The sequence below is a fragment of the Meriones unguiculatus genome, chromosome 11, assembly GCF_030254825.1.
Source record: "Meriones unguiculatus strain TT.TT164.6M chromosome 11, Bangor_MerUng_6.1, whole genome shotgun sequence".
Lineage (NCBI taxonomy): Eukaryota > Metazoa > Chordata > Mammalia > Rodentia > Muridae > Meriones > Meriones unguiculatus.
The window spans coordinates 60,645,761-60,671,265 of NC_083359.1; the positions used below are offsets into that span (position 1 = coordinate 60,645,761).

Below are 25,505 nucleotides of genomic sequence, written 5' to 3' on the forward strand. Positions count from 1 at the left end.
ACCTCTTACATTATATGATACCATGAAATAAACACATAGCTTAGACAGATGACAGTGGGTTCCATTTGGATTAACTCCTGTTTAGATAATAGATTTGGATGGAATCCCAGAAATAATTCTTCATATCCATGATTTTGATATTACCAACTTTCTCTACACTGCAGCTTTATGAAGAGTAGGCCATATTTTAAGTCTCTTGCCTTTATTTAATACTAATATAAGAAAAAAATTATTTCTACATTATTAACTACTAAATTCAAGGTTTAAAAAAGGTTCCTTTGCTTATGTCCTTTCCAAGGTTAGGATCATGGCTCAGTTTACCATGTTAATCTTAAAATCTAAGTTTAATCTGTGACTTTAAGACCTCTCCATGACTCTAGGCCATCTTGACTGGCAGTGTAGATTACTGTTAGGAAATCTGATTAATATTAAAGGACCTCTAATTTCTATAGAAAGCCCTCCCAAAAAAATAAAAAAAAACAAAACATAACAAAAAGCAGTTTAGCTTATGCAATTGCTAAGTCACTTGAGGGAGAAAATGGCAAGGAAGATTTCAGTTGAAAACTTGTTGTATATTATTCATCTAAAATCTTTCTTATCTTCTATAAGTTAATATAAGTATGTATTTACCCTACTTTTTAATATAACAAGTTCCTGTCAGTGTACAAATGTACAGAGAGTACATTTTTTATTAATTCAATTTGTTCTTAGACAGTTTCACACATGAATACTGCCCACCCTTACCCCAGCCCTCTTTCATTTAACCAGGGTCAAATGTGTGGTGATACATTTGGAGCTATCTATGGGAGCCTGGTGGACTTGGTCACAAGTATACAACCCTCCAGAATCCATGAATGTTAAGTCAGTAGTCAAGGGTGGGGCCACCGGAGCCCCTTCCGGCATCTTCTGGGCCAGGTGCAGGAAACTGTAGTACCTTTTCAGGGTCTGCTGAGGTGTCTGCAAATTATAATGTCTACTATACTTTTTTCTAAAACACCTCTCTAAAGTACAACATTGTGTATTTTAAATCAAAGATGTTTAAATAAGTTACTAGTAAACTTACCATTCTCTGACTATTACAAATTCAGTTAAATAGACCCTATTCATTATTGAGTGTACACAAAGCCAAAAGTGAACCCACCACCCATCCTTTGTCTAGGAACATGCCTATCTCACTGTTAATACCTTCTGTATTAGCCATGGTTCTTTAGAGGAACAGAAATTATAGATGAAAGTCCATCCATATCAGTCAGTCAGTCAGTCTGTCTGTCTATCTATAAGGGTCTTTATAAGAATAGGTTGTAGGTTGTGGTCCATATAATCCAACAATGTCTTTCTACCAATGGAAAGTTTAAGAATTCTGTAGTTATTCAGTTGAAGCAGGATATACCAGAATCTCAAAGAAGTAGGCTATAGTGCTTATTAAAGGAATGGACTTACCAGTGAGAAGGGGAGAAAGCAGGCAAAGAGAACAGCTTCCTTCTTTCCTGTCCTTTTTTTAATTTTTTTCTTTTTCTTTTTATTATTAGTTACATTTTATTAATGCTGTATCCCACTCCCTCATTCCCTCCCAATCCCACCCTCTCTCCCTCATCTCCTCCCTGCCCCTTTCCAAGTCCACTGATTGGGGAGGACCTCCTCCCCTTTCATCTGACCCTGTTTTATCAGGATTCTTCAGGACTGGATGCAAAGTCCTCCTCTGTGGCCTAGCAGGACTGCTCCTCCCTTGGGGGGTGGGAGGTCAAAGAGCATGCCATTGATTTCCTGTCAGAAATAGTCCCTGTTCCCCTTACTAGGGAAAACCAATTGGTTACTGAGCTACCACGGGCTACATCCAAGCAGAGGTTCTAGGTTATTTCCATACATGGTCCTTGGTGGAGTATCAGTCTCAGAAAAGACCCCTGTGCCCAGATATATTTGGTCCTTGTGGAGCTCCTATCCTCTCCACATCATACTAACTCCCCCTTCTTTCACATGATTCCCTGCACTCTGCCGAAGGTTTAGTTATGAGTCTTAGTATCTGGCTTGTTACACTGATAGGTATAGTCTGGAAACAACCGAGATGTCCATCAATGGAGGAATGGATACAGAAATTGTGTTATGTTTATACAATGGACTACTACTCAGCAATCAAAAATGAGGAAATCATGAAATTTGCAGGCAAATGGTGGGATCTAGAAAAGATCATTCTGAGTGACGTATCCCAGAAGGAGAAAGACACACATGGTATATACTCACTTATATAGATCTATAAGATATGATGAACATAATGAAATCTATACACCTAAAGAAAATAAACAAGAAACAGGACCCAGGGTAAGATGATCAATCCTCACTTAGAAAGACAAATGGGATGTGCACTGGACATAGGAGAAAACAAGCAACAGGACAGGAGCCTACTGCAGAGGCTCTGAGAGACTCGTGTCCTTTTTTAATAGGCTTCCACCAGAAGGTGGGGTTCAGATTAAATGTGACTCTACCAAAAAAAAAAAATCTGAGTTGAAATTGTTTTTTTCCACTTCAAATGCTTCGATTAAGAAAAATAAATAAATCTCTCACCCAGCCACTTAAGTTTTATTTAATTCTAGATGTAGTCAAGTTGACAACCAAAAACACCATCAAAGCTTCTCAAGATAAGAGATCACGTTTCCTGAGTATCACATTATAGAAGCTTCTTGGTCTCAAACGTTTCCCAGTCTCTCATATTCCTATGCCAGGTCAATATCTACTCACATAAAATCTTCATTCATATATATTTTTCACAATATGTTGTTTTGCACATGCTGCATTTTGTCACCAATGTTGGCTTTATATTAGTAAGAACATTTATCCTATGTTGCTATAATTTGTCGCTTTTACATACCTGCCTTCATCTTTGTGAAATTGTGCCGCTATATCAGAATATATTGATCATTTATTCTTTAAGGAAGTATCACTTCAAACACTGAATTTCAGCTACTTTCATAGAGCTGACAGTTTCAGTGATAGAATAGCTAGCAACCAGAAGACATGAAAAATATATAGTAAATGGAAATCAGAGGATATCAGATACTGACTAGTTAGCCAGTTTGAATTTATTGGTCAGAAAAGATATTACTGAGATGCTTTAGCTAAGTCGAAAGGAATACATATATGAAAGGAGGAACATTTGGTAGAGAGAGTGCTATTAAAAAACTTTGGAAGAGAGAGAGTCTTGCATTTCTTAGTATTAGACAGAAGTTCACTCTGATAAGAAGGAATGTTGCTCTGTGTAGATAGTCTGTGTAGAGTATACACAAGATGAAAGGGCTCTGATGGCATGAGGGTATATATAACATATACTCATGTAGCAATATGTTATTAGGAAGTTTTATCTGGACATGATTGAATCTGATTTATATTTTATAGGTTCCCAAAATGCTCCATTAAACAGGTCAGGCACAACAGGGATATCAGCACTTTGTGAAGCCATCATAGTTACCTTTTTTTTTTCTTTTTATTAATTACACTTTATTCACTTTGTATCCCTCCATAAGCCCCTCCTTCCTCCCCTCCTGGTCCCACCCTCCCTCCCCTTTCTTCACGAATGCCCCTCCCCAAGTCCACTGATAGGGGAGGTCCTCCTGTCCTTCCTTCTGATCTTAGTCTATCAGGTCTCATCAGGAGTGGCTGCATTGTCCTCTTCCGTGGCCTGGTAAGGCTGCTCCCCCCTCAGGGGGAGGTGATCAAAGAGCAGGCCAATCAGATTATGTCAGAGGCAGTCCCTCTTCCCATTATTATGTAACCCACTTGGACACTAAGCTGCCATGGGCTACATGTGTCCAGAAGTTCTAGGTTATCTCCATGCCTGGTACTTGGTTGGAGTATGAGTCTCTGGGAAGACCCCTGTGTTCAAATGTTCTGGTTCTGTTGCTCTGCTTGTGGAGTTCCTGTCCTCTCCAGATCTTACTTTTTCCCACTTCTTACATAAGATTTCATGCACTCTGCCCAACAGCTGGCCATAAGTCTCAGCGTCTGCTTTGATAGTCTGCAGGGCAGGGCCTTTCAGAGGCCCTCTGGGGCAGGTTCCTAGGTTGTTTCCTGTTTTCTTCTTCTTCTGATGTCCTTCCTCTTTGCCTTTTGGGGTGGGGATTGAGCATTTTAGTCAGGGTCCTCTCTTTTGATTAGTTTCTTTAGATGTACAGATTTTAGTAGTTTTATCCTGTTATATGTCTATGTGAGTGAGTATATACCATGTGTGTCTTTCTGCTTCTGGGACAGCTCACTCAGGATGATCCTTTCCAGGTCCTATCATTTACCTGTAAATTTCATGATTTCCTTATTTTTCATTGCAGAGTAATACTCCATTGTGTAGATGTACCACAATTTCTGCATTCATTCTTCAGTTGAGGGGCATCTGGGCTGTTTCCAGCTTCTGGCTATTACAAGTAAAACTGCTACAAACATGGTTGAGCAACAAACATGGTTTTTGTGTACTTAAGCCCCTTTTGGATATATGCCTAGGAGTGGTATGGCTGGATCTTGAGGAATCGCTTTTCCTAGTTGTCTGAGAAAGTGCCAGATTGATTTCCAAAATGGTTGTACAAGTTTACATTCTCACCAGCAGTGGAGGATGGTTCCCCTTTCTCCACAGCCTATCCAGCATGTCTTGTCACTTGAGTTTTTCATCTTGGCCATTCTGATGGGTGTAAGGTGAAATCTCAGGGTTTTTTTTTTTTGCATTTCCCTAATGGCTAATGTCATTTAGCATTTCTTTAAGTGTTTCTCTGCCATTGATATTCCTCTACAGAGAATTCTCTGTTTAGCTCTGTTCCCCATTTTTTAATTGGATTACTTGGTTTGTTGCTTTTCAGCTTCTTTAGTTCTTTGTATATACTGGATATCAGTCCTCTGACAGATAAAGGGTTGGTGAAGATTCTTTCCCAATCTGTAGGCGGTCGCTTTGTTTTGATGACGGTGTCCTTTGCTTTACAGAAGCTTTTCAATTTCATGAGGTCCCATTTATTGATTGTTGCTCTTAGAGCCTGTGCTGTTGGTGTTCTGTTCAGGAAGTTTTCTCCTATACCAATGAGTTCTAGGGTATTCCTCACTTTTTCTTCTAACCGATTTAATGTGCCTGGTTTTATGTTGAGTTCTTTGATCCACTTGGACTTCAGTTTTGTGCAGGGTGATAAATATGGATCTATTTTCATTTTTCTGCATGTAGACATCCAGTTGGACCAGCACCATTTGTTGAAGATGCTATCTTTTTTCCATTGTATGGTTTTGGCATCTTTGTCAAAGATCAGGTGTCCATAAGTGTGTGGGTTTATTTCTGGGTCCTCTGTTCGGTTCCATTGATCCACCATTCTGTTTCTGTGCCAGTACCGTGCAGTTTTTATTACTGTTGCTCTGTAGTACAACTTAAGATCAGGGATGGAGATATCTCCAGAAGATCTTTTATTGTAGAGGATTGTTAGTTTTCATAGAGAGAAGTAGACAAGAGTAGCAAAGAAGGTGTGAAACATGACAGACGGAATTGGGTGTTTGTGAAGGAGAATTGCCACCGCTTGTTGGTTGGAAACACCGAATCATAGTTAACATTCATGTTTGTGCCTTTTTGTAGACAGTTCTAATTTTCTTTTTTTTTTATAATGGAAACCAATTTATTCTTTAATAAAAGTAACACTAATTTTATTGTAAATTTATTGTGAAGGAGCGTTTCAGTTATTACAGCTATTTTGTCTACACTGTAAGTAAGGTTCTTTCTTTTTTTTTTTTTCTTCAATGCAGTTTATTCAGAAACCTTGAACAATCCTCGGACCCTGGGGAAAGCCAGCCCACAGCTTAAATAGCCTCTGGGTAGCCAACCCCAGCGTGCCACGTGGGCAATGCAGATAGGTCCACATACATGGAAGCAAGCCAGATCCTCAGCCTTAGCCAAATGTGGAGTTGTTCGTGACAGAGAGCACTCACCATCGGGAAGGTGGAAGGCAGAAACCAGCTCCATCTTTAAGGCATAGCATTCCGCAGCTCTCTAGAGTTCCCCCTTTTTGTTTTAGACGCATCAGGCAAGAGTAGAGGTCTGATCTCTGATATTAGAAATAAATTGGGACTTTGTACCGATGTTCGTTTAGGTGTCATCCACCCAAAGAGCATCAGACCTGTCCGATACCTTTTTCTCAGTGGCGCAATCAGTTAGCATGCGGTACTTATACGACAGTTATAATTTTCTAATCAGTTTTCTTTTCTTTTTTTCCTCTTTTTTTCTTTCTTTCTTTCTTTCTTTCTTTCTTTTTTCCTTCCTTCCTTCCTTCCTTCCTTCCTTCCTTCCTTCCTTCCTTCCTTCCTTCCTTCCTTCCTTCCTTCTTTCTTTTTTGAGACAGGGTTTCTCTTTGTAATCCTAGCTTTCCTGGACCTTCCTTTGTAGATCAGGCTGGCCTTGAACTGATCGACCTGACTACCTCTGCCTCCCTAGTGCTCAGATTAAAGGTATATATCACCACACCTGGCCATTTCTCTCTCTCAAATGGATTCAGCTCTCATATAATGCATCTTAACTACAGTTTTCCCTCCCCCCACTTCTCCCACATTTCCTCTCCCATGGATCCACTGACCCTCTATCTTTCTTCAGAAATGAGTAGACCTCCAGTAGACAAAGCAAGACAGAAAACAATAAGACAAGGCAAAAGCCCGTACACCGAGGCAGGCTGGACAAGGGAACCCAATAAGGGGAAAAGGGTCCCAAGAGCAGACACATCTGTTCCCTCAGTTAGGAGTATCACAAAAACACTAAGCTAACAGCCATAACAAGTATGAAAAGGACCTGGTACATACTCATGCATGTCCTGTGCTTGCCAGTTTAGTCTCTTTGAGCCCATAGGTGCCTTGCTTAGTTTATTCAGTGGTCCCTGTTCTCCTGGTGTCCTCCATCCCCACTGATTCCCGCAATCTTTCCTTGCCCCCTTCTGTGGGATTCCAGTAGCTCTGAGGGGAGGGAACCAATCGAGTCTTATAATTTAGATTCTCTCTCTCTCTCTCTCTCTCTCTCTCTCTCTCTCTCTCTCTCTCTGCATAATCTGTGTCTATGGATCTCTGCACCTACTCCCATTTGTTGCCAGAGGCAGCCTCTCTAATGACAGCTGGACAAGGGATCAATCTACTAGTATAGCAGAATGTCATTAGAAATCATTTCATTCATTGGTTGATTAACTTTTGTTTGGTTCTACCCTATGTCTCTGGGCTATTCAGTCTCCTGTTCCTGGCAGTGTCTGGCATGGGCTGTCTCTAGCAGTGTGGATTCAAGTTAAACAAAACATTTTTTTTGCCACACCCATAAGCTCTGCACCACCATTGCCCCAGCACATCTTGCAGGCAAGACAGAATATTGGTCAAAAGGCTTAGTGACCGGGTTTGTGTTCACATTTTTTCTTTGTGTAGCCTGCAGAAGACCTTTAGAGTACCTTCTTATTTCAAATAGACTAGAATGTAGGTGGGAAGGTTCCATGCAGGCAGCAGCTAACTTCACTATGTTCAATGAGCTGTATGGATGTTGTCCTAGGCAATGAGGTCCATCTATCAGTTTGTCAAGAGGAACCCTGTCCTCGTATCAGCCTGGGTTGTTGGGAGATCTTACTGCCCCAGTCAACAACTCAGACAAATGCAGCTAGTGCTGCCACTTGGAGACATGCCTGGCTACCAGGGATGGCATATTCAGACTTAGTATTCCCCATTACTAGGATCACCCTTATAAATTGCTGGAAGTTTCCACTGTACTACATTTTCACACTACTCCTCCATTTGTCCCCAATTCCAACTGTCTCTCCTCGCTCTCTCCCTTCATTGTACCTTTCCCTCATCCTGATTCCCCCACACCATACCCCACCTGTTCTCAGTTCACCTGCAAATCTATTTTCCTTTCCAAGGAGATCCTTCCATCCCCCCTAGAGCCTTTGTCTTTACCTAACTTCCCTAGGTCTACAGATTGTAGCTTGGTTATTATTTACTTAATGGCTAATTTCCCCTTATCAGTGAATGTATATCTTACTTGTTTTTTGGGGTCTGGGTTACTTCACTCAGGGGCATATAGGTTACTTCCACTTGATATTAAGAATAAAGCCACAGTGAACAAGGTTGAACAATTATCCTTGTGGTAGGATGGAGTGTCCTTTGACTATGTGCCCAAGATTGGTATAGCTGGATCTTGAGGTAGATTGATTCCCAATTTTCTGAGAAACTGCCGTTTAGATTTCCCTAGTGGATGTACAAGGTTGCATTCTCCACAGTGACGGAGGAGTGTTCCCTTGCTCCATATGCTCACCAGCATGAGCTGTCACTTGTGTTAATTGACTTAGTCATTCCCACAGATGTAAGATAGGATCTCAAAGTAGTTTTGATTTGAATTTTCCTGAGAGCTAAGGATGTTGAATATTTCTTCAAGTGTTCTTCAGCTTGTTGAGATTTCTCTGTTGAGAATTTTCTGTTTAGATCTGTAACCAATTTTTAAATTGGATCATTTGGGGTTTTAATATCTACTTTCTTGATTTCTTTATATATTTTGGATATTAGACCTCTATTGGATGTAGAGTTAGTAAAAAACTTTTTCAAATTCTACTGATTTTTCTTATTAATTTCTTTTTTATTAATTATAATTTATTCACTTTGTATCCCAGCTGTAGCCCCCTCCCTCATCCCCTCCCAATCCCACTCTCCCTCCATCTTCTTCTCCTTTGGCCCTCCCCAAGTCCACTGAGTGGGAGGTCCTCCTCCCCTTCCATCTGACCCTAGCCTATCAGGTCTCATCATGACTGGCTGCATTGTCTTCCTCTGTGGCCTGGTGTCCTTATAGAAGCTGTTCAGTTTCATGAGGTTCCAGTTATTAATTACTAATACCAGTGTCCATGCCTATCAGTGTTCTGTTCAGAAAGTCATTATGTGTGCCAATGCACTTAAAGGCTAATTTCCCCCACTTTCTCTTCTGTTAGGTTCAGTATGTCTGATTTTATCTTGGAGTCTTTTATCCACATGAACTTGCGTTTTGTACAGGGTGATAAATGTGGATCTATTTTCATTCTACATGCAGATATCTAGTTTGACCAGCACCATTCATTGAATGCTCTCTATTTTCCAGTGTGTATTTGTGGCTTCTTTATCTACAATCAGGTGTCCATAGGTGTGTGGCTTTATACCTGGGTCTAAAATTTGATTCCATTGATTGGTGTGCCAGTACTGTGTAGTTACTATAGCTCTGTGGTGCAACTTGAAATCAGGGATGCTGATAACTCCAGCAGTTCTTTTATTGTTCTGAATTGTTTTAGCTCTTCTGCATTTTTTTTTTTCCATATCAAGTTGAGAATTATCCTTTCAAGATCTGTGAAAAATGTTGTGTTGGAATTAAATCTGTAAAGTTCTTTGGGTAAGATGACTATTTTTACTAAGTGAATTCTACCAATCCATGAACATGGGAGATATTTCCATCTTCTTATATCTTCTTAAATTTTTTTCTTAAAAGACTTGAAGTATATTTTTTTGGTTGTTTGTTTGTTTCTTTGTTTTTTTTTCTTTTTGTATAAGTCTTTTTCTTGCTTGGTAACAGTTTCCCAAGATATCTTATATTATTTGAGGCTATTGTGAAAGGTGTTGCTTCTATGTTCTCTTTCTCAGTCCATTTGTCATTTGTATAGAGGAGGGATACTAAATTTTTTGAGTCAGCCTTGTATCCAGCCACTTCACTCTAAGTGCTTATCAGCTGTTGGAGTTCCCTGGTGGAAATTTTAGTGTCACTTTTGTATACTATCTCATCATCTGCCAAAAATAATATAATAAAAATGATGCTTTGACTTCTTCCAATCACTTTGTATTCCCCTGATGTCCTTCAGTTGTCTTATTGCTCTAGGTAAAACTTCAAGTACTTTATTGAGTAGATATGGAGATAGTGCACAAACTTGTTTTATTCCTGATTTTAATGGATTTTTTTTTAATTTGAGTTCCTCTCCATTTAATTTGAAGTTAGCTATAGGCTTTCTGTAAATAACCTTTATTAAGTTTGGTTGTGTCCCTTGTATCCCTAAACTTTCTGGACTTTTATCATGAAGGGGTGTTAGATTTTGTAAAAGGCCTTTTTTGCTTTAATGAGATGATCATGTGGTTTTTGTCTTTCAGTCTGTTTGTATGGTGGATTACATTTATTTACTTGCATATATTGGACCATCCTTGCATCTCTGAGATGAAACCTACTTGATCATGGTGTATGATGTTTTTAATGTATTTGTGGATTTAGTTTGCCAGAATTTTATTGAGTATTTTTACATCTTTGATCATAATAGAAATTGGTCTGTTATTTTCTTTCTTTTTTGAATCTTTGTGTGATTCATGGATAAGGGTGACTGTGGCCTTATAAAATGAACTGAGCAATGTTTCTTCTGTTTCTGTTTTGTGGAATAATTTGAGGAGTATTATTGATAACTCTTTGAAAGACTGGAAAATTCTGCCTTAAAACTTTCTGGTCCTAGGCATTTTTATTTTGGATGGGAGAATGTTAATGACTGCTTCTATTTCCTTTGTGGTTATTTAAATTGTATATCTGGTCGTGATTTAACTTTGATAAATGATATTTATTGTGAAAATTGTTTTTTAGAATTTTCAGTTTTGAGGAGTATGTTATGATTCTCTAGATTTCCTTGGAGTCTGTTATACCCCCATTTTTGTTTTTGATTTTGTTAATTTGGATATTCTCTTTCTGCCTTTTAGTTATTTTGGGTTAAGGGTTTGTCTATCGTGTTGATTTTCTCAAAGAACCAACACTTTGTTTCATTGATTTTCTGTATTGTTATTTTTCTTTTTATTTTATTGATTTCATCCCTCGGTTTGATTATTTCTTGGGTGTACTTATTTTTTTTTGTCCAAGAGCTTGCAAGTGTACTGTTAAGTTGCTAGTATGAGATCTCTCCAATTTTTTCATGTAGGCAATTAGTGCTGTGACCTTTCCTTTTAATACCATTTTGGTTGTATCTTATAAGTTTGGGTATAGCATATATTCATTTCATTGCATTCTAGAAAGTCTTAATTTTTTTATTTATTTCTATCTTGACACATTTTTTTTTTTTAAATCTTGTAGAGAGTCCTTCAGTTTCCAGGAAGTTGTAAGCTTTCTGTGGTTTCTGTTGTTGTTGATATCCAGCTTCAATTCATGGTAGTCAGATAGGATGCTTACAGTTATTTCAGTTTTCTTGTATTTGTTGAAACTTGCTTTGTGTCCAAGTATGTGAGCAGTTTTGGAGGAAGTTTCATGAGGTGCAGGGAAGAAGGTATATTCTTTTGTGCTTCAGTGAAAAATAAATGCGTTTGTCTGGAGTTTCTTGTACAGAATGTTGCCTGTGGTCAGTGCTAAGTAAGTCAGAGGAAAATTTATCCGTATCACTTATTTACATATACGGTGAATTCAAATCTAAAATATTAATAAACTGCTATGTTAACCACCATAAGAATAAATGGTGATTTTTTTTTTTTAGTAAAGAATATTACTATTTCAATAAAGAAAACTTCATCTAAGGGGGAACAAAATCATAGAGAATATGCCCTAAATAAATATGTAATTAATTGCTTTAGGACAAAAAAAGTCTTGTGACCATCCAATCCCCCCAAAATAGTCATTCTACCTTTGAGTAATATAATAATTCTATCAAATTATTACTGTTACAGTTGGAAGGATATTCATTTATTGTGTTTATCTCTTTCCTATATTTATTTCTCTTGGTAATTTTTGTTTGTTTTTTGTTTTTTATCTAAAGTATAGTTCAAGCCTAAAGTTTCAAGTTACCATATAAAACACAAAGTGTTTGTTTTTCTTTTTGGGCTTTTAAATTTTATTTGTTTGTTTGTTTGTTTATTTATTTTTGGGTTTTTTTCCTCATGTTTTGCCAAATACTCTGGCTCCAGCCGTACTGAGATATTTGGCATGTACTCTGTGACAGTTATGTCATGCCTTCATGCTTCTGAGCCTGAGTTACTAAAGAGGATTAACATACTGAGGGAATGAATTACTACATATAAGTAAATAAAATAAGCTTTGTTAAAGACATACTTTAGAGTGGGTGCCCTCTGAATGTCTCTTTTAATCTCCTTCAATATTCAAGATAACTGTATATAATCTGCCTCCACTTCTGGGGTCATAGAGCCAAACTCTGGCAATTAAATGATTTGTGGGTAGTTAGCACCGTGAGTTATAAGCAGTGGGCTAAGAAGACGTGGATGTTTATTTTCCCTGTAAGAATAACTGGCTGAGGAAATAATGCCTGTGTGCCTCTTGTCTGTTTGGCTTTAAGTCCACTCTCTTTGGCTGATATTTCCCAGATTTGTCTTGAGGCGTAGCTAGTTTCTCTTTCTTGTTTGGGCTTCTCATCCTTTCATAAATCATCTCCTCTCAGGATTTTTGTATTTGTGCCATATAACATTTCTTCTTTTGTTTGACTTTTTTGAGTTATAGACTTTAATGATATGGATTATGGTTTATGTATTCAGTACTTCTATATCCTAATATCTAATGTATAATATGTATTTAGCAGTAAGAAATAAACTAAAGTTTGTGGAATAACTACCTACTATGTGGAATAGGCTAAAATATTCTGGCAATTTAAGTATATAAGAAATGTGTGACGTTTAATATAATAAAACTCATCAGAATTGCTAAGTATTAAGAATTGGGGATGCCTGCAGTTTCTCGTTCTGTCACATGTTGGTAATGCTTTGAAATGGAAAGGCTGCAAGATTCTTAGCTCTTTCACTGACTCGGTAAGCTGTTGGATAAAAGGAATGGGTCAGAAGCCAGATAGTTTTCTTTTATGTTAACTAGAGGTTTGGAGAGATTTTTAAAAAGCTTTTAACCTAAATAATGAATTGTTATAAATCTCCATGTTCCTTATTGATCTTTGTCATGGTAGCTATTTCTGGTATGTGATGTGCAGCTAAGAGCTATGCATACGTGACTAGCATTGACAAGTCCTTACACTCACGGCATTGGATGACACTCGACATGTGAGTGCAGGAGAGACAGTAACTGCACCAGGCAAGGTCTTCCACAGTGCTAAAGAGAAGAAAACAGCAAGTGGAGAAGATACCTACCTGGGTGCAGAAGCAATCACAGGGCAAGTAGTGTATTAAGACAAAAGATACATTTTAACATCCTTTGCCAGCTGATTACTCAAAACTGTGTTCTTCAAAATGTGCTGTCAGTCCTCCTCCATCAAGATTCCTAGAGAGTCTGAAATAGGCTAGTTATTGAATCTTACCTTCAAAATTACTAATTCAGATGCCACCTTTAAAGCCAATTTCTAAGGAAGTGTCATTGACAAGTAAAGGTGCTGTACTCCTAGAGACAGTTAAGTCTTCTCTATTTATTCCACCATCCCACGGTGTATCTGAATGGTCACTGTAGGGGAGGCTGTGTTCTGGGTGCTATGTCCCAGAGAGCCAAAGAGGAACAAACCTCTTTCATTCCTAAGAGGAGAGAGAGAGAGAGGGAGGGAACAAAATCAGTAAATATGTAGAGCTTTTAAGTTGAAAGTACTGGGGTTAGGGATTTAGCTCAGTGGTAGAGTGCTTGATTAGCAAGCACAAGGCCCTGGGTTGTCAGCTCTGGAAAAAAAAGGGTTAAAAGTACTATGAAAAAATAAGCAGAGCAGGGCAAGACAGAGAAAATGTACAAGCAGAAGCAAGGGTGGTGGGTATGAACACATGTTTATATGCACACCCAGGTCTGTGTCTGTATCACGTAAAATGGTGTGGTCTGAACGTACCTCAGCAGAATGTGGCATCTAAGCCCTCCTGTGGAGTAACCAAAGGCAGAAGCACAGAGATTCAGGCTGCTGTGTAATCCAGCTGGGAACGGACAATAATGGGGAACAGACAGTTGACTTCATAGTGAGACCTGGCCAGATGATACATCTTTTTTGATGAGGAGGCCAGCCAGTGTTCCAAAAGACTTAATATTAAATATTCAAACAACATAATTGTATTCTTTCTAAGTCGAGAAAATGGACAGGTGCTAGTTATCTGGGCCAGATTGTGGCTAAAAAGGTTCTTATAATAATTATGTTTTAGAAATGCAAAATTCAACATAAGATACTGAGTAGGCAAACAAATAAGCAAGGCACAGGAGAAAATTTGACTGAAGATAAATGGGGTCCATCAGTGCTTTTATAGCCATCAGATTGGCAGCCAAGTGACATGAGCAGAGGTCAAAGCATGGGAAAGTAGCAAAGGAGGCCATGGGAGTGAGAGCAGGTTAGCAGTGAGGTAGGGCAGAAATCAGGAGAGCAAGTAAGGAATTTCATGGAGGAGTGGAGATTAAACTGCCAGATGTTCATGGCATTAACCAAATAAAGAGCTGAGTACTAGGCCTAGAACCACAGTGAGGCTCTGCTGGTGTGGAGGTGGAGATGGTGGACCTCTGCATTTCTCTGTAAGGAGCAACAGAGGTGGACATAGAGAAGTGAGATCAGGGGATAAAGTAGCAACTCTTCTCCTCTCCTGAATACACTTTCTTTCTCTACTATATCTTTTTGTGTGTGTGAAATTAGGAAGCACAATCATTTGCCTTGACTCTAAGGAGTAGGGAAATGTCTGGTGTTGAAGTAGAAAGAAGAGAATACATAGATCAGGGAACAAGAGAAGAATTTAGAAATATTCTGACCCTGTTTGACTTGCATGAGTGGCATGAGGCTTGCTCTTCTGATAGCTGGAGCCTCAGCCTGCCCCTGAGACCCTTCCTATCCTCCCTGCAGCATGCTTATTTACTCTTGCAGTTAACCGTCTGAAATCCGCCTCCCCCCAGAAAACTTCCTAGTGCTCTTGTCTTGGCTCAGATCCCTACCTTGACCACCCAGCTCCTGACATTCGCACTTCTCTACCCCCAACCTCTCCAGCCTCTGTTTTCTCTAAGCAACTCACTGCTGTGTTTCTTCTCTCCTCTTGTCTCTTACTCCCTGGATTAAACTTTAGAAGGGTTCTGCCTAATCCCTTCAGTAATGTATAGCAGAGTGCAAGCAGCTATGGTAAACACTCATTTGGGTAGCTCTTAAGTGAGTGGGTGAAGTGGTTGCTCATACTGTAGTTAACATGAAGCTCCACAAACTAAACTCTGGAGACTGTTGAATTGCCTGTCAGCTGCCATATGCATTTTGGAGGTAGCTTGGTTGTCCAATAACTGTTCCTTTAAGTTATTAGTTATGATCGTAAATTGCAAGCCTTTTCTAAAGTTGACCACTCATTATGCCATAGTAATCTAGTTTAGAATTGGAATGCTACTGTGACTTCATTACCCTAGCTTTTCAATATCATAAACAGAAGAAGTCATCCTGTTTTTTCCTTTTTTTTCCCATCCTGTTTTTCCACATTTTAAATTTTCTTGCTTTGGGCTCTAAGCTGCCCTGCTTTGTCCCCTGTGTTAGTGCAGGTACTAAATTACCATATACTATTTAGTGGTATCTCTAAATATCTGTTATTTTAACTTAACTTGTTGTAACATGTTATTGTCATTGTCAGTAACCTGTCAATGTTTACTAACCATGTATAAAAAGAAATATTTAAGATGCACTACTGTTTAACATTTATTCCAAAGCCTGATACAGAAAGACGGCAGTTTATTTTGTGTGTGTGAGTGTTTTGCCTGCACATCTTTATGTGCACCATGTATGTGCCTGGTGCCCATGGAGTTCAGAAGAGGGCATCAGAGCTCCTGGGACGGGAATTGTGTCTGTGAGCCACCATGTGAGTGCTGGGAATGCAGGTCCTCTAGAAAAACAGCAAGTGAACTTAATTACAGAGCCATCTCTCCAGACCTAAGCTTTTAGTATATGTTTTTCTCTTTCCTTTTATTGAAAATAGATTCTTTTCTCACATAATCTATCCTGGTGGCTCCTCCCTCTACTCCTCCCAGTTCTTTCCACCTCCCTTTCCATCTGAATACATTCCTTTCTGTCTCACATTAAAAAAGAACAGGCTTCTAAGAGATGATAAATTATAAAAAAGTGAAATGTTGTCCAGTTCAAAGGAAGTTCCACACCCCCAAATTCTGTCACCTGTTTCCCTCTACCAAAGGAGCCATTTCTTTACCACTGTTAGAAGAGCCAAATGGATACCTATGGTGCCAATTAGCACATGTTGGCCTCTAGTTTTTCTCAACATCACAAGTATCTGTGTCTCTTCCCAGCTCTCCTCACCTCACCCTCTACTCTAAACTTCTCCAGCCATGGGCTTTCCTATCCCTAGTTTCTCATTCTTTTATAACCCTGGTATTTTGACTATGCTCACTCCTGTTTTCTCTCATTTTATTTATTTATTTACTTACTTACTTATTTATTGTCCTCTCGTGGTCCCTCCCTCTTGCCCCTCTTTCTTGGTCTCCTTTGCCCTAACTCTCTTTACCTACCTTTCTTGTCCCTCACTTCCTCTCATGCCCCTCTCCAGCCTGCTGGCTCTCTCTCTCTCTGTGCTGGACTCTTCCAGATGCTTCGGGCTGTGCTGTCCCTCGTGTCTATAGTAGAAACTTCCCTCTCAGCTTACCTTACAGCGGTTATAACTCGATTTATACAAATACAAGATAAAACAAGCTCTCACATCAAAGTTGAACAATACAAACCAAAAGAAGGAAAAGAGCCCAAGAGAAGGCATAAGAATCAGAAACCCACTCATGTTCACACTCAAGAATTTCATAAAAACACTAAACTAGAAGCCATAATATATGCCCAGAAGACCTGGGTACAGACCGTTGCAGGCCTTGTGCCTGGCACCTCAATCTCTGAGTGTGTGAGTTTTAGTCGTGTTCCATTAGAGGGCCTTGTTTTCTAGGTGCCTTCCATCCCCTCTGCCTTTTACACTCTTTCTGCCTTCTCTTCTATAGGGTTCCCTGAGCTTTAGGGGAGGTGTTTGATGGAGGTGTCTCATTTAGGGCTGAATATTGCAACATCTCTCAGTCTCTCACTGTCTGTATAATATCTGGGTCTCTGTATTTGTTCCTATCTGCTGCAGTGGGAAGCTTCTCTGGTGATGGCTGAGCATGGCTGGCTGATCTATGACTGGAACTGAATGTTGATCTCAGTCATTTTATTACTACTTTTCTTTGTTTTTAATAACAGTAGTAACTGGTTTTCCACTAGGTCCCTAGGCTGTTTAGTCTCAGGTTCTTGGTCACCCAAACAGCGCTGGGCATGGGATCAATCTTGGCTGGTTATTCCCATAAGCCACCATTTCACTAGCTTATCTTGCAGGCAGGGTACCATTGTTCATCCAAGAGTTGGTGGTTGGGTTCGTGCGTACATTTTTTTTTCTTTTTCACATAACCAACTTTTACTTATTTAAAGTTTTTAACTACTAAGGACTTTTGATTCATTTGACATGTTATTTTTCTCCAGCTCTCACGGCTTAAATTTTGCTAGATTATTAATCCTAGTACATGCAAGGGACCTGCAAAGAAGTTCTAATAGGAGGTGAAAATATCAAGGATGGTAGTTTTCTTCCAGGGCAAAGGAATTTGGGTGTGTGGATTTGTTTGCTGTGAGGCTTCAGTGTCTTCAGCTCAGATTCAGAAGCAGAATGGACACATCAGCACCAGTGAACACGTCTTGCCTCCTCCTTGGTCCTTAGTCACTGTTCTTTTGCTGTGAAGAGACACTGTGACCAAGGCAACTCTTACAAAAGAAACCATTTTATTGAGATCTTTCTTACAGTTTCAGAGATGTAGTCCATTATGGCCATGGCAGGAAGCATGGGAGAATGCACAAGGCACTGGAGCACTAAGTAGCCCAGAAATACATCTCTCCATAGGGAGAGAAAGACAGAGAGAGAGAGAGAGAGATGACAGAGACACAGAGACACAGAGACAGAGAATGGGCCTGGCATGGGCTTTTGAAACCTCAAAACTCACCCCAACGACACACTTCTTCCAACAAGGTCACACCTCCTAATCCTTCTAATCCTATCAAAGAGTTCCATACCCTGGTGACTAAGCTTTCAAATATATGAGCATATAGGGGCTCATTAAGAAATTCAAACCTTTCGCTTGCTAAATAACTGCACCACTGACTGCTGTCTCTAGCACAGTGATTTTTAGGAGGTTTTTTTTTTTTTCCCCAAAAAATGAAATGCTTTATTTTAAATATCAAAATAGAGAAATCTAATTATTGGCATCCTTATAATTTTGATAGGTAGGTTACAATTAAGTATTTTTATCCTGAATAGACCCTGAAAGGCAATGCAATGCTGATAACTTGTTTTGGATTTTAGATTTGTTCTGGAAATACACCAAGTAGGGGGTTCAGTAAAGGAGAGTATGCATTTATTTCTTAGAACTCATCAGCTGACTTTTTATTTCAAATTTAATCTGAAAATCTGACCAGAACAATACTTCCAAAAAAAATTTTTTGGAAAAAAGTTTGCTATGATGTTTATTTTCTAACCTGTATTATGTTTTCCAATTAATTGTATTTTGAAACTCAGTATATTTTAGAATTTCTTTTTTATATTACAATATAATTACATCATATCTCATTTTTTCTCCCTCCAAATCTCCCCAAATATCCACGTTGTTCTTTCGCAAATTTTTGACCTTTGTTCAAGCTTGATTTTTGTGAATAGTAGTACTATTTGCTGAAGTGACTTTAAAGCAATGATTCCTTTACACTAAATCAGCTTCCTCTAAAAGAACTGTGTGAAAATTAGAAATGTTTAGACAGAGTTTAGTGACACCCGCATCGAAAGAAGGGCAAGGAGGTCTTTTGCTGCTTAAGAATGTTTATCTCATAACCTACCTCACTGTGTCTTGCCATGAGTGTTAACAAAATATAGTTCTTGGCATTTTTGAGGATGTAGAAGGAAAACACTTCCTGAGCTTATACATAGTTTCACTTTTCCTGAGAAATGTATGTAGTGCGTATGACAGTCTGCATCCATGGCTGAGTGTGCTTGTCAGGGTATGTGTGTGGAGGTCAGAGGTCAACTTCAGAAGTTGTCCTCAGGAACCAACTTCTTTTAATTGTGTTATTGGTAGAGTGGTGATAGTAGTGGTGATGGTATGTGTGTGGGCAGTGTTTACACTTGTGTATGCGTGGAGAATTTCATAAACATTTTTCTCACCAAGCTAATTCCTCACCCTATGTCAGTTTATCATTTCATAATTATTTTTTGAAAAATCATAGAGTTCAGTGTGTCATCTAAAAACAAGCTTTCAAATTGTATCAAAAATTTACTCATTCCTTACTTCATGCTGTATGTCACTACTGTTGATAATGTTACTTGTCATTTATTACTAGCAGTAAAAAACAAAACAAAAAAACCACAATTCTTTCAGAACTCTTTCAGTTACTGGAAAAAACATGTTTGTTAATTGAAATAATCACTCTGACTCAGACAGTATATTATGGACTCCTTTTTTCAACAGAAATCAGTTGGGTTTTTGTTTGTTTTGTTTTGTGTGTATGTGTGTGTGTGTGTGTGTGTGTTTTGTTTTAGTTCAAAATTGTATGCAGCAGTACCTTTTTGTTCTGTCTCTTGCATACTATGAAAGGGTGTAGAGATAGCAGAATGGGATGACCACAGCCATATCAGGTTGGGAAGAAGGAAAAGCTGTCATTGAAATGTACATTAATAAAGGAGTTTGGAGAACTGTCATGTTCAGCACTCCTTTCCATTAATACCTCCTTCCATCTATACCTGGTGCCAATATTTGTCTATCTGTATTTATAGTCTATATATGTATGTGAAAACATCCACTCACTCTGTGTACTTTGAGAAGTGTCTGACTGCCACTGACAAGATGTTTGTAAAGTTAGCGATAGTACATGACATTTTACCCAGTGATTAATTTCTGTTGACTCAACTCACTAGCTTACTTACATAAACTAGTTACTCATGCTCAGAAGTGCATAATCCCTAGATAGATTTGGAATTTATCTCTCTCTCTCTCTCTCTCTTTTTGATTCAAACTATTCCACTCATTTAACAAAAATGAATGGATTATGTCCCATAAACAAAAGGGAAAACCTTTTAAAAAGTCTTACGTGCTTAATCTTTTAGAACAAATTAAGTCCTTTAAAACGATGCCTTTGTTGGTTCTCCTTGCCTGTAATCTATTGCTTTAAGTTCATCATTTTCTTTTCACCCTATATTTTAAAAGATGATACTTGGTCCAGAGAATTAGATCACTTTAATTTGATTTATACCACTGTGTTAAAATATGTGCAAGTGAAATTTTACATGTCTTTAACTTTCTTATTTTCAAATTAATCACTTATTGTATACAACATCACATTACTGACTTTGATCTCTAGATAAAATGTTGATACTGTATATTGATGTAATTTTTGCCTTTAAAGCCAAGTAAAAATGTATGACTTTTAACATCTTTTGGATGTTCTTTATCCTTTCAGCTGCATTCCATTTAAACTGGGTATCTGGGTTCATTTGCATAGCTCAGTAGCAGAGTAAGACACTACATGCTCCAACTAGCACCAAACCAAAGGAGTAATTATAAATGTATGTCAGGCATTTTTGCCATATCCTGGTATTGAAGATACATACATAGGCAACATAATAGTCTGGCTCCCAGGAAACTCATAATTAAGATTGAAACACACTGGTAAAGGGGATAACAGACTTTATTTTTGAGCATTTTTAATGAGTATTGTGTTAATTAGCTCTCACAAAACTTAGTAAGGTTTAATTGTTGGAAAACAGAATCTTTTTTTAATTCTTTACATTTTTTAAAATTTATTACAATTTATTCACTTTGTATCCCAGCTGTAGCCTCCTCCTTCTTTCCCAATCCTACCCTCCCTCCCTCTTCTCCTCCCATTCCTTTTCCCCAGTCCACTGATGGGGGAGATCCTCCTCCCCTTCCATCTGACCCTAGTCTATCAGGTCTTATCAGGACTGGCTGCATTGTCTTCCTCTGTGGCCTGATAAGGCTTTTCCCTGCTCAGGGGGAGGTGATCAAAGAACCAGCCCCTGAGTTCATGTCAGAGATAACCCCTGTTCCCCTTACTAGGGAACCCACTTGAATACTGAGCTGCCATTGGCTACATTTGTGCAGGGGTTCTAGGATATCTCCATGCATGGTCCTTTCTTTGAGTATCAGTCTCAGAAAAGACCTTTTTGCCCAGATTTCTTGGTTCTGTTCTCCTGTGGAGCTCCTATCCCCTCCAGGTCTTTCTATCTCCCCCTTCTTTCATAAGATTCCCTGCACTGTGCCCAAAGTTTGGCTATGAGTCTTAGTATCTGCTTTGATACCCTGCTTGGTAGTCTTTCAGAGGCCCTCTGTGGTAGGCTCCTGTTCTGCTCCCTGTTTTCTTCCTCTTCTGATGTCCATCCCATTTGCCTTTCTGAATGAGGATTGATCATCTTAATCAGCTTAGCTTCTTTAGATGTACAGATTTTAGTATGTTTATTTTATATTATATGTCTAATATCCACTTATAAGTGAGTATATACCATGTGTGTCGTTCTTCTTCTGGGATACCTCACTCAGGATGATCTTTTCTGGTTCCAACCATTTGCCTGCAAATTTCATGATTTCCTTATTTTTAATTGCTGAGTAGTATTCCATTGTGTAGATGTACCACAATTTCTGTATCCCTTCCTCGGTTGAGGGACATCTGGGTTGTTTCCAGGTTCTGGCTATTACGAATAAAGCTGCTATGAACATGATTGAGCAAATGTCCTTGTTCTGTACTTGAGCATATTTCAGATATATGCCTAGGAGTGGGATAGCTGGATCTTGAGGAAGCACTATTCCTAACTGCCTGAGAAAGCATCATATTGATTTTCAAAGTGGTTGTACAAGTTTACATTCCTACCAGCGATGGAAGAGAGCTCCTCTTTCTCCACATCCTCTCCAGCATGTGGAAAAGAGAGTCTTAGAGGTAAGAGGTAGCCAACAATTATAAAGCCAGCAAAGCAGAGTTATGGTGTTGGCTTTCACATGCACACTCAGCATCCTCAGCACAGAAAAGCTGCATGCTGCATGTGGGAAGGCTTAAAAAGGGTTTCTTTCTCTGCTTCAAAGGACCCAAAGATTTTGAGATAACCTAAGATATAAAAAGGCCAAAACTACCATTTAAGGCTTTTCTATTTAAAAAAAAAAAAAAAGGAATAAGAAAAAGAAAACCAATGTATGATTTTTTTTTTTTATAAAAGTGACTACATTTCATTTTGAACATCATATATTGGCTTATTTGCTGTTCCCTAATTTTCCCTGTGACAGGTTTTCTTGAAAGTTTATATTAGAGCTGGGAAAACCTACAGTATTTTTGTGTAGTGTTCTCAATGTAGTGTTCTCCTGTTTTATCTCTGCAAACAGAATAATTGTACACTGTGTGAGATCTTTTTAAAGGTAGACTACTTAATTTCAATTCAGTCAAAATTTATATTTTTGAGTAAAATTTTAGTGAGGGTTAATTTTAGAATGAACATTAAAACCCAATGTTACCATTTACAAAAAAAGCATTTAAAAATTTCAGGATATGTCCTCATGTGAAAATGCAGAAAACCTTAAAGACCTCTCACTGTCATAATTAACACAGCAAAGTATAGATGAACAAACAAAGGTAAATAAGTTCCAGGAATGCGTAAGTATTTAACATATTATTGATATTCAACCAGCAATGGACATGTAAATACCTGCAGTGTTTTCTTGTTTGTTTTAATGCCATCTATATTTGAAGGCCTCTCTATTCTGCCCTCACTGGAACAGGTATGTGTGCTCTCCAGGGTAACGGTATCTTTTAAAGGATGTCCAGGGGCCTATAGAGGTACTTCTCCACTCATGCATAGCAATATGTATTTACTTTGTTATTTAAACTGTTCATCCTTATTCTAAACCTTCAACTAACAATTATGCTACAAGTTAGGAAAACTTCATTTATTATTAAATGGTAAGGTTTCTTGATACTCGGTTATGCTTAAGGGCATCATAGTCAGACAAAGAATTTGGCTTTTGTTTTTGTTTTTGGTGAGTATTGATATTATCAGGGTGACATCAGGATACTGACTGAACTGCAAGTACATATCCACTATTTTTGCACTTGATCATTAGTGCAGTGAGAACTTTTGACAGGCATGTGTGACTGAACTGATAAACTTGGAGAATATGCATGTGCGTATTTGTGTGTGTGTGTGTTTACTTTTGAGATCATGTTATAACTACAGCATTTCTCCCTTTTCACTCCTCCTTCTAAATCCTAGCACAGACCCCTCCCCACTCTCCTTCAAATCTGTGGCCTCTTTTTGTCAGTTCTGCATGCACATACATGTATGCATACATATTCCTGAATATAATGGGCTCCCTGTTTAGAATGTCACTTGTCTGAGTGTTTTCAGGCTGATGTTTGGCATTGAACAGCCAATTGGTGTGCTCTTCCCTTGGTGACACAACCTCTCACTCCCAGTTTCATTCTGTTGCCTGTAGTTCTTTGTGTAAAATTAGAGCTTGGGCTTTTCCCCATCCTTTTTGTTATGTCTATTGTTATTATTTTACCTCATGTTTGGGTGTTGATGGACTTTATGGGTTTAGCCTCTGACATTACTAGCAGACACAGTCTCAGAGCAAATTCACTTATCCTCTGGCTCTTAAAAATCTTCTGCTCTTCTGTAACATTCCCTGAGCCATAGTTGTGGGAGTGTTTTGTAGAATTATCCATTGGGACCAGGTTCCACAATTCTATATTTTGTTTGGTTGTAATTTTCTGTAGTCATTTCCATCTGTTGCAAAGAGAGGTTTCCTTTATGAGGGTTGAGGACTATGCTTATCTGTGGTTATAAAGACAAATGTTCATAGGTTATTGTTAGGAATTATGCTGGTTTAGTAAATTAGTGGTTACATATTCTCCTCCAATAACTATGACTGTACTATCAGTGGTAATTAGCTAGGTCTCCAGTGCTAGGCTTGCTCCCCTTCATGAGTGAGTCTTAACAATTAGAGAGCTGTTGTTCACAGGGCATGTGTACCACTACTGCACCTAATGGTTGTGGGGCCATGCTGACGTGGCTCTTAGACAGCACAGCTGGGGAAGACTGGCTGGTGCTCTCCTTTGGAAGATTCCATGGTGCCTCGTTTTGGAAGTGCATGGTGTCTTCAGCAGTAAGGACTTACCTTCCACCTTTGGAGACAATGAAAGGCAACGACAATAGGCTGGGAGTTTTTTGGACAGCTCTGGCCAACAAGTCAAAAGAGGGCTTCTCATGTCGGCGATTGGGGTTTTTGTTAGGTGGTCTTTGGCTATCGAAGGAAACATTGTCAGCCCAGATGTGAAACGTTTATTAAAACTATATATGAATATCTAGACACAGAATTATGTATTTTCTGGTTTTCTTTTAGCTAAATTGTTAGTGGAATGATTCCCATGGTTGCTTGAGACATAGTTATTATTTTGCCCATTTCCCTCATTTTTATGTATTTATAAATAGTTTTTAATGTTATAAAACATGACAAGTTAACATTTAAAACTTTTACATTTCAGTTTATTGACGGTCGACTGGCAAAGCTTAATGCAGGAAGGGGCTTCTCAGATATATTCGAAGAAGAAATCACTGCTGGCGGCTTTTGTGGAGGTAAAGACAATTTTGAATGTGATTATTTCTTTTTTAGGTAGCTTCTGATTTTTGTGTCAGTGATATCTATATTTTATAAAACAATTATTTTCTCCTAAACACACAATTTTTATGTACAGTTTTTACCTTATGTGAGCTGTGCTATGGGCTTATTTTTGTGATATTAATTATCAAGGCAGAATGGTTGTCTCATAAACTCATAGTTAGTAGATATAGTAATCTCAGTATTGTTGAAAATAAATAACAGAAATTCAAGGAATTAATATTCTTTATCCTTTCCCACCAAATGGTAGTTTCTACTGGAAACTGTCAAGTGATGGCTGTGACTGTGTCTTAGTTTGGAACTGAGGCTCTGTTTGAAATGGTGCAGTGTGACGCAGCAGAGAATACTGGAATGCCTGTGTGCACACTTAATGTTTCAGTAAGTGTTATGTAGGAATCTACAGTTTTTGTCTGCGGACTGCTGTAGGATTAACATAGTTTTAAGTGTACCGTTCCCACAGTAGAATGTCTTCCAAATGTAATTATCCAGGGTTGAAATTCTCTAGGCAAGAAATGAGCCATGAGTTGACATGCTGTCAGCAGATGCTCTACTGTGTACTCCTGGCATGCAGAGAGTTCTCCTTGTCCAGTGTCTTCTTAGTGACCCTCTCAAGCAGGCCTGCTGAGTGCACGCCGCACGCTGCTCCGTATGTTCTGAGAACCAAGTGAACAACATGTCCGTCCTCTTTGTGTTGCTGTATTTATTTTGACCTCTTTGATGGTTGCTTTGATAGCCAGGTTTTTAGTCTGTGTTTGAATAAGTAGTTACTAGAATTGAGAAAATAAAAAAGTAACAAGTCCGTATCTTCAAGTTTTATACCATAGTTTTTTTCTTAAATAATACTATTTGCCATAGAGCATAGAAATAAATGGGTGAAGAAGAAGAGCAGGTGAGCTTGGCAGCTGTA

General features: G+C 38.5%; 1 protein-coding gene across 3 annotated transcripts in view; it reads left to right on the forward strand.

Moving 5' to 3' along the window:
- Dennd1b (DENN domain containing 1B) overlaps nucleotides 1–25,505 on the forward strand; it is a 235,996-nt gene that overhangs the window by 172,770 nt on the left and 37,721 nt on the right. For 2 of the 3 annotated variants that reach the window (XM_021649456.2, XM_021649457.2), the window contains one exon: nucleotides 24,465–24,555. In XM_021649456.2, coding sequence (XP_021505131.1) covers nucleotides 24,465–24,555 — 91 coding nt within the window. Of the gene's footprint in view, nucleotides 1–24,464; nucleotides 24,597–25,505 lie in introns of those variants that run through there. The other variant, XM_060364394.1, reaches the window with a different exon arrangement.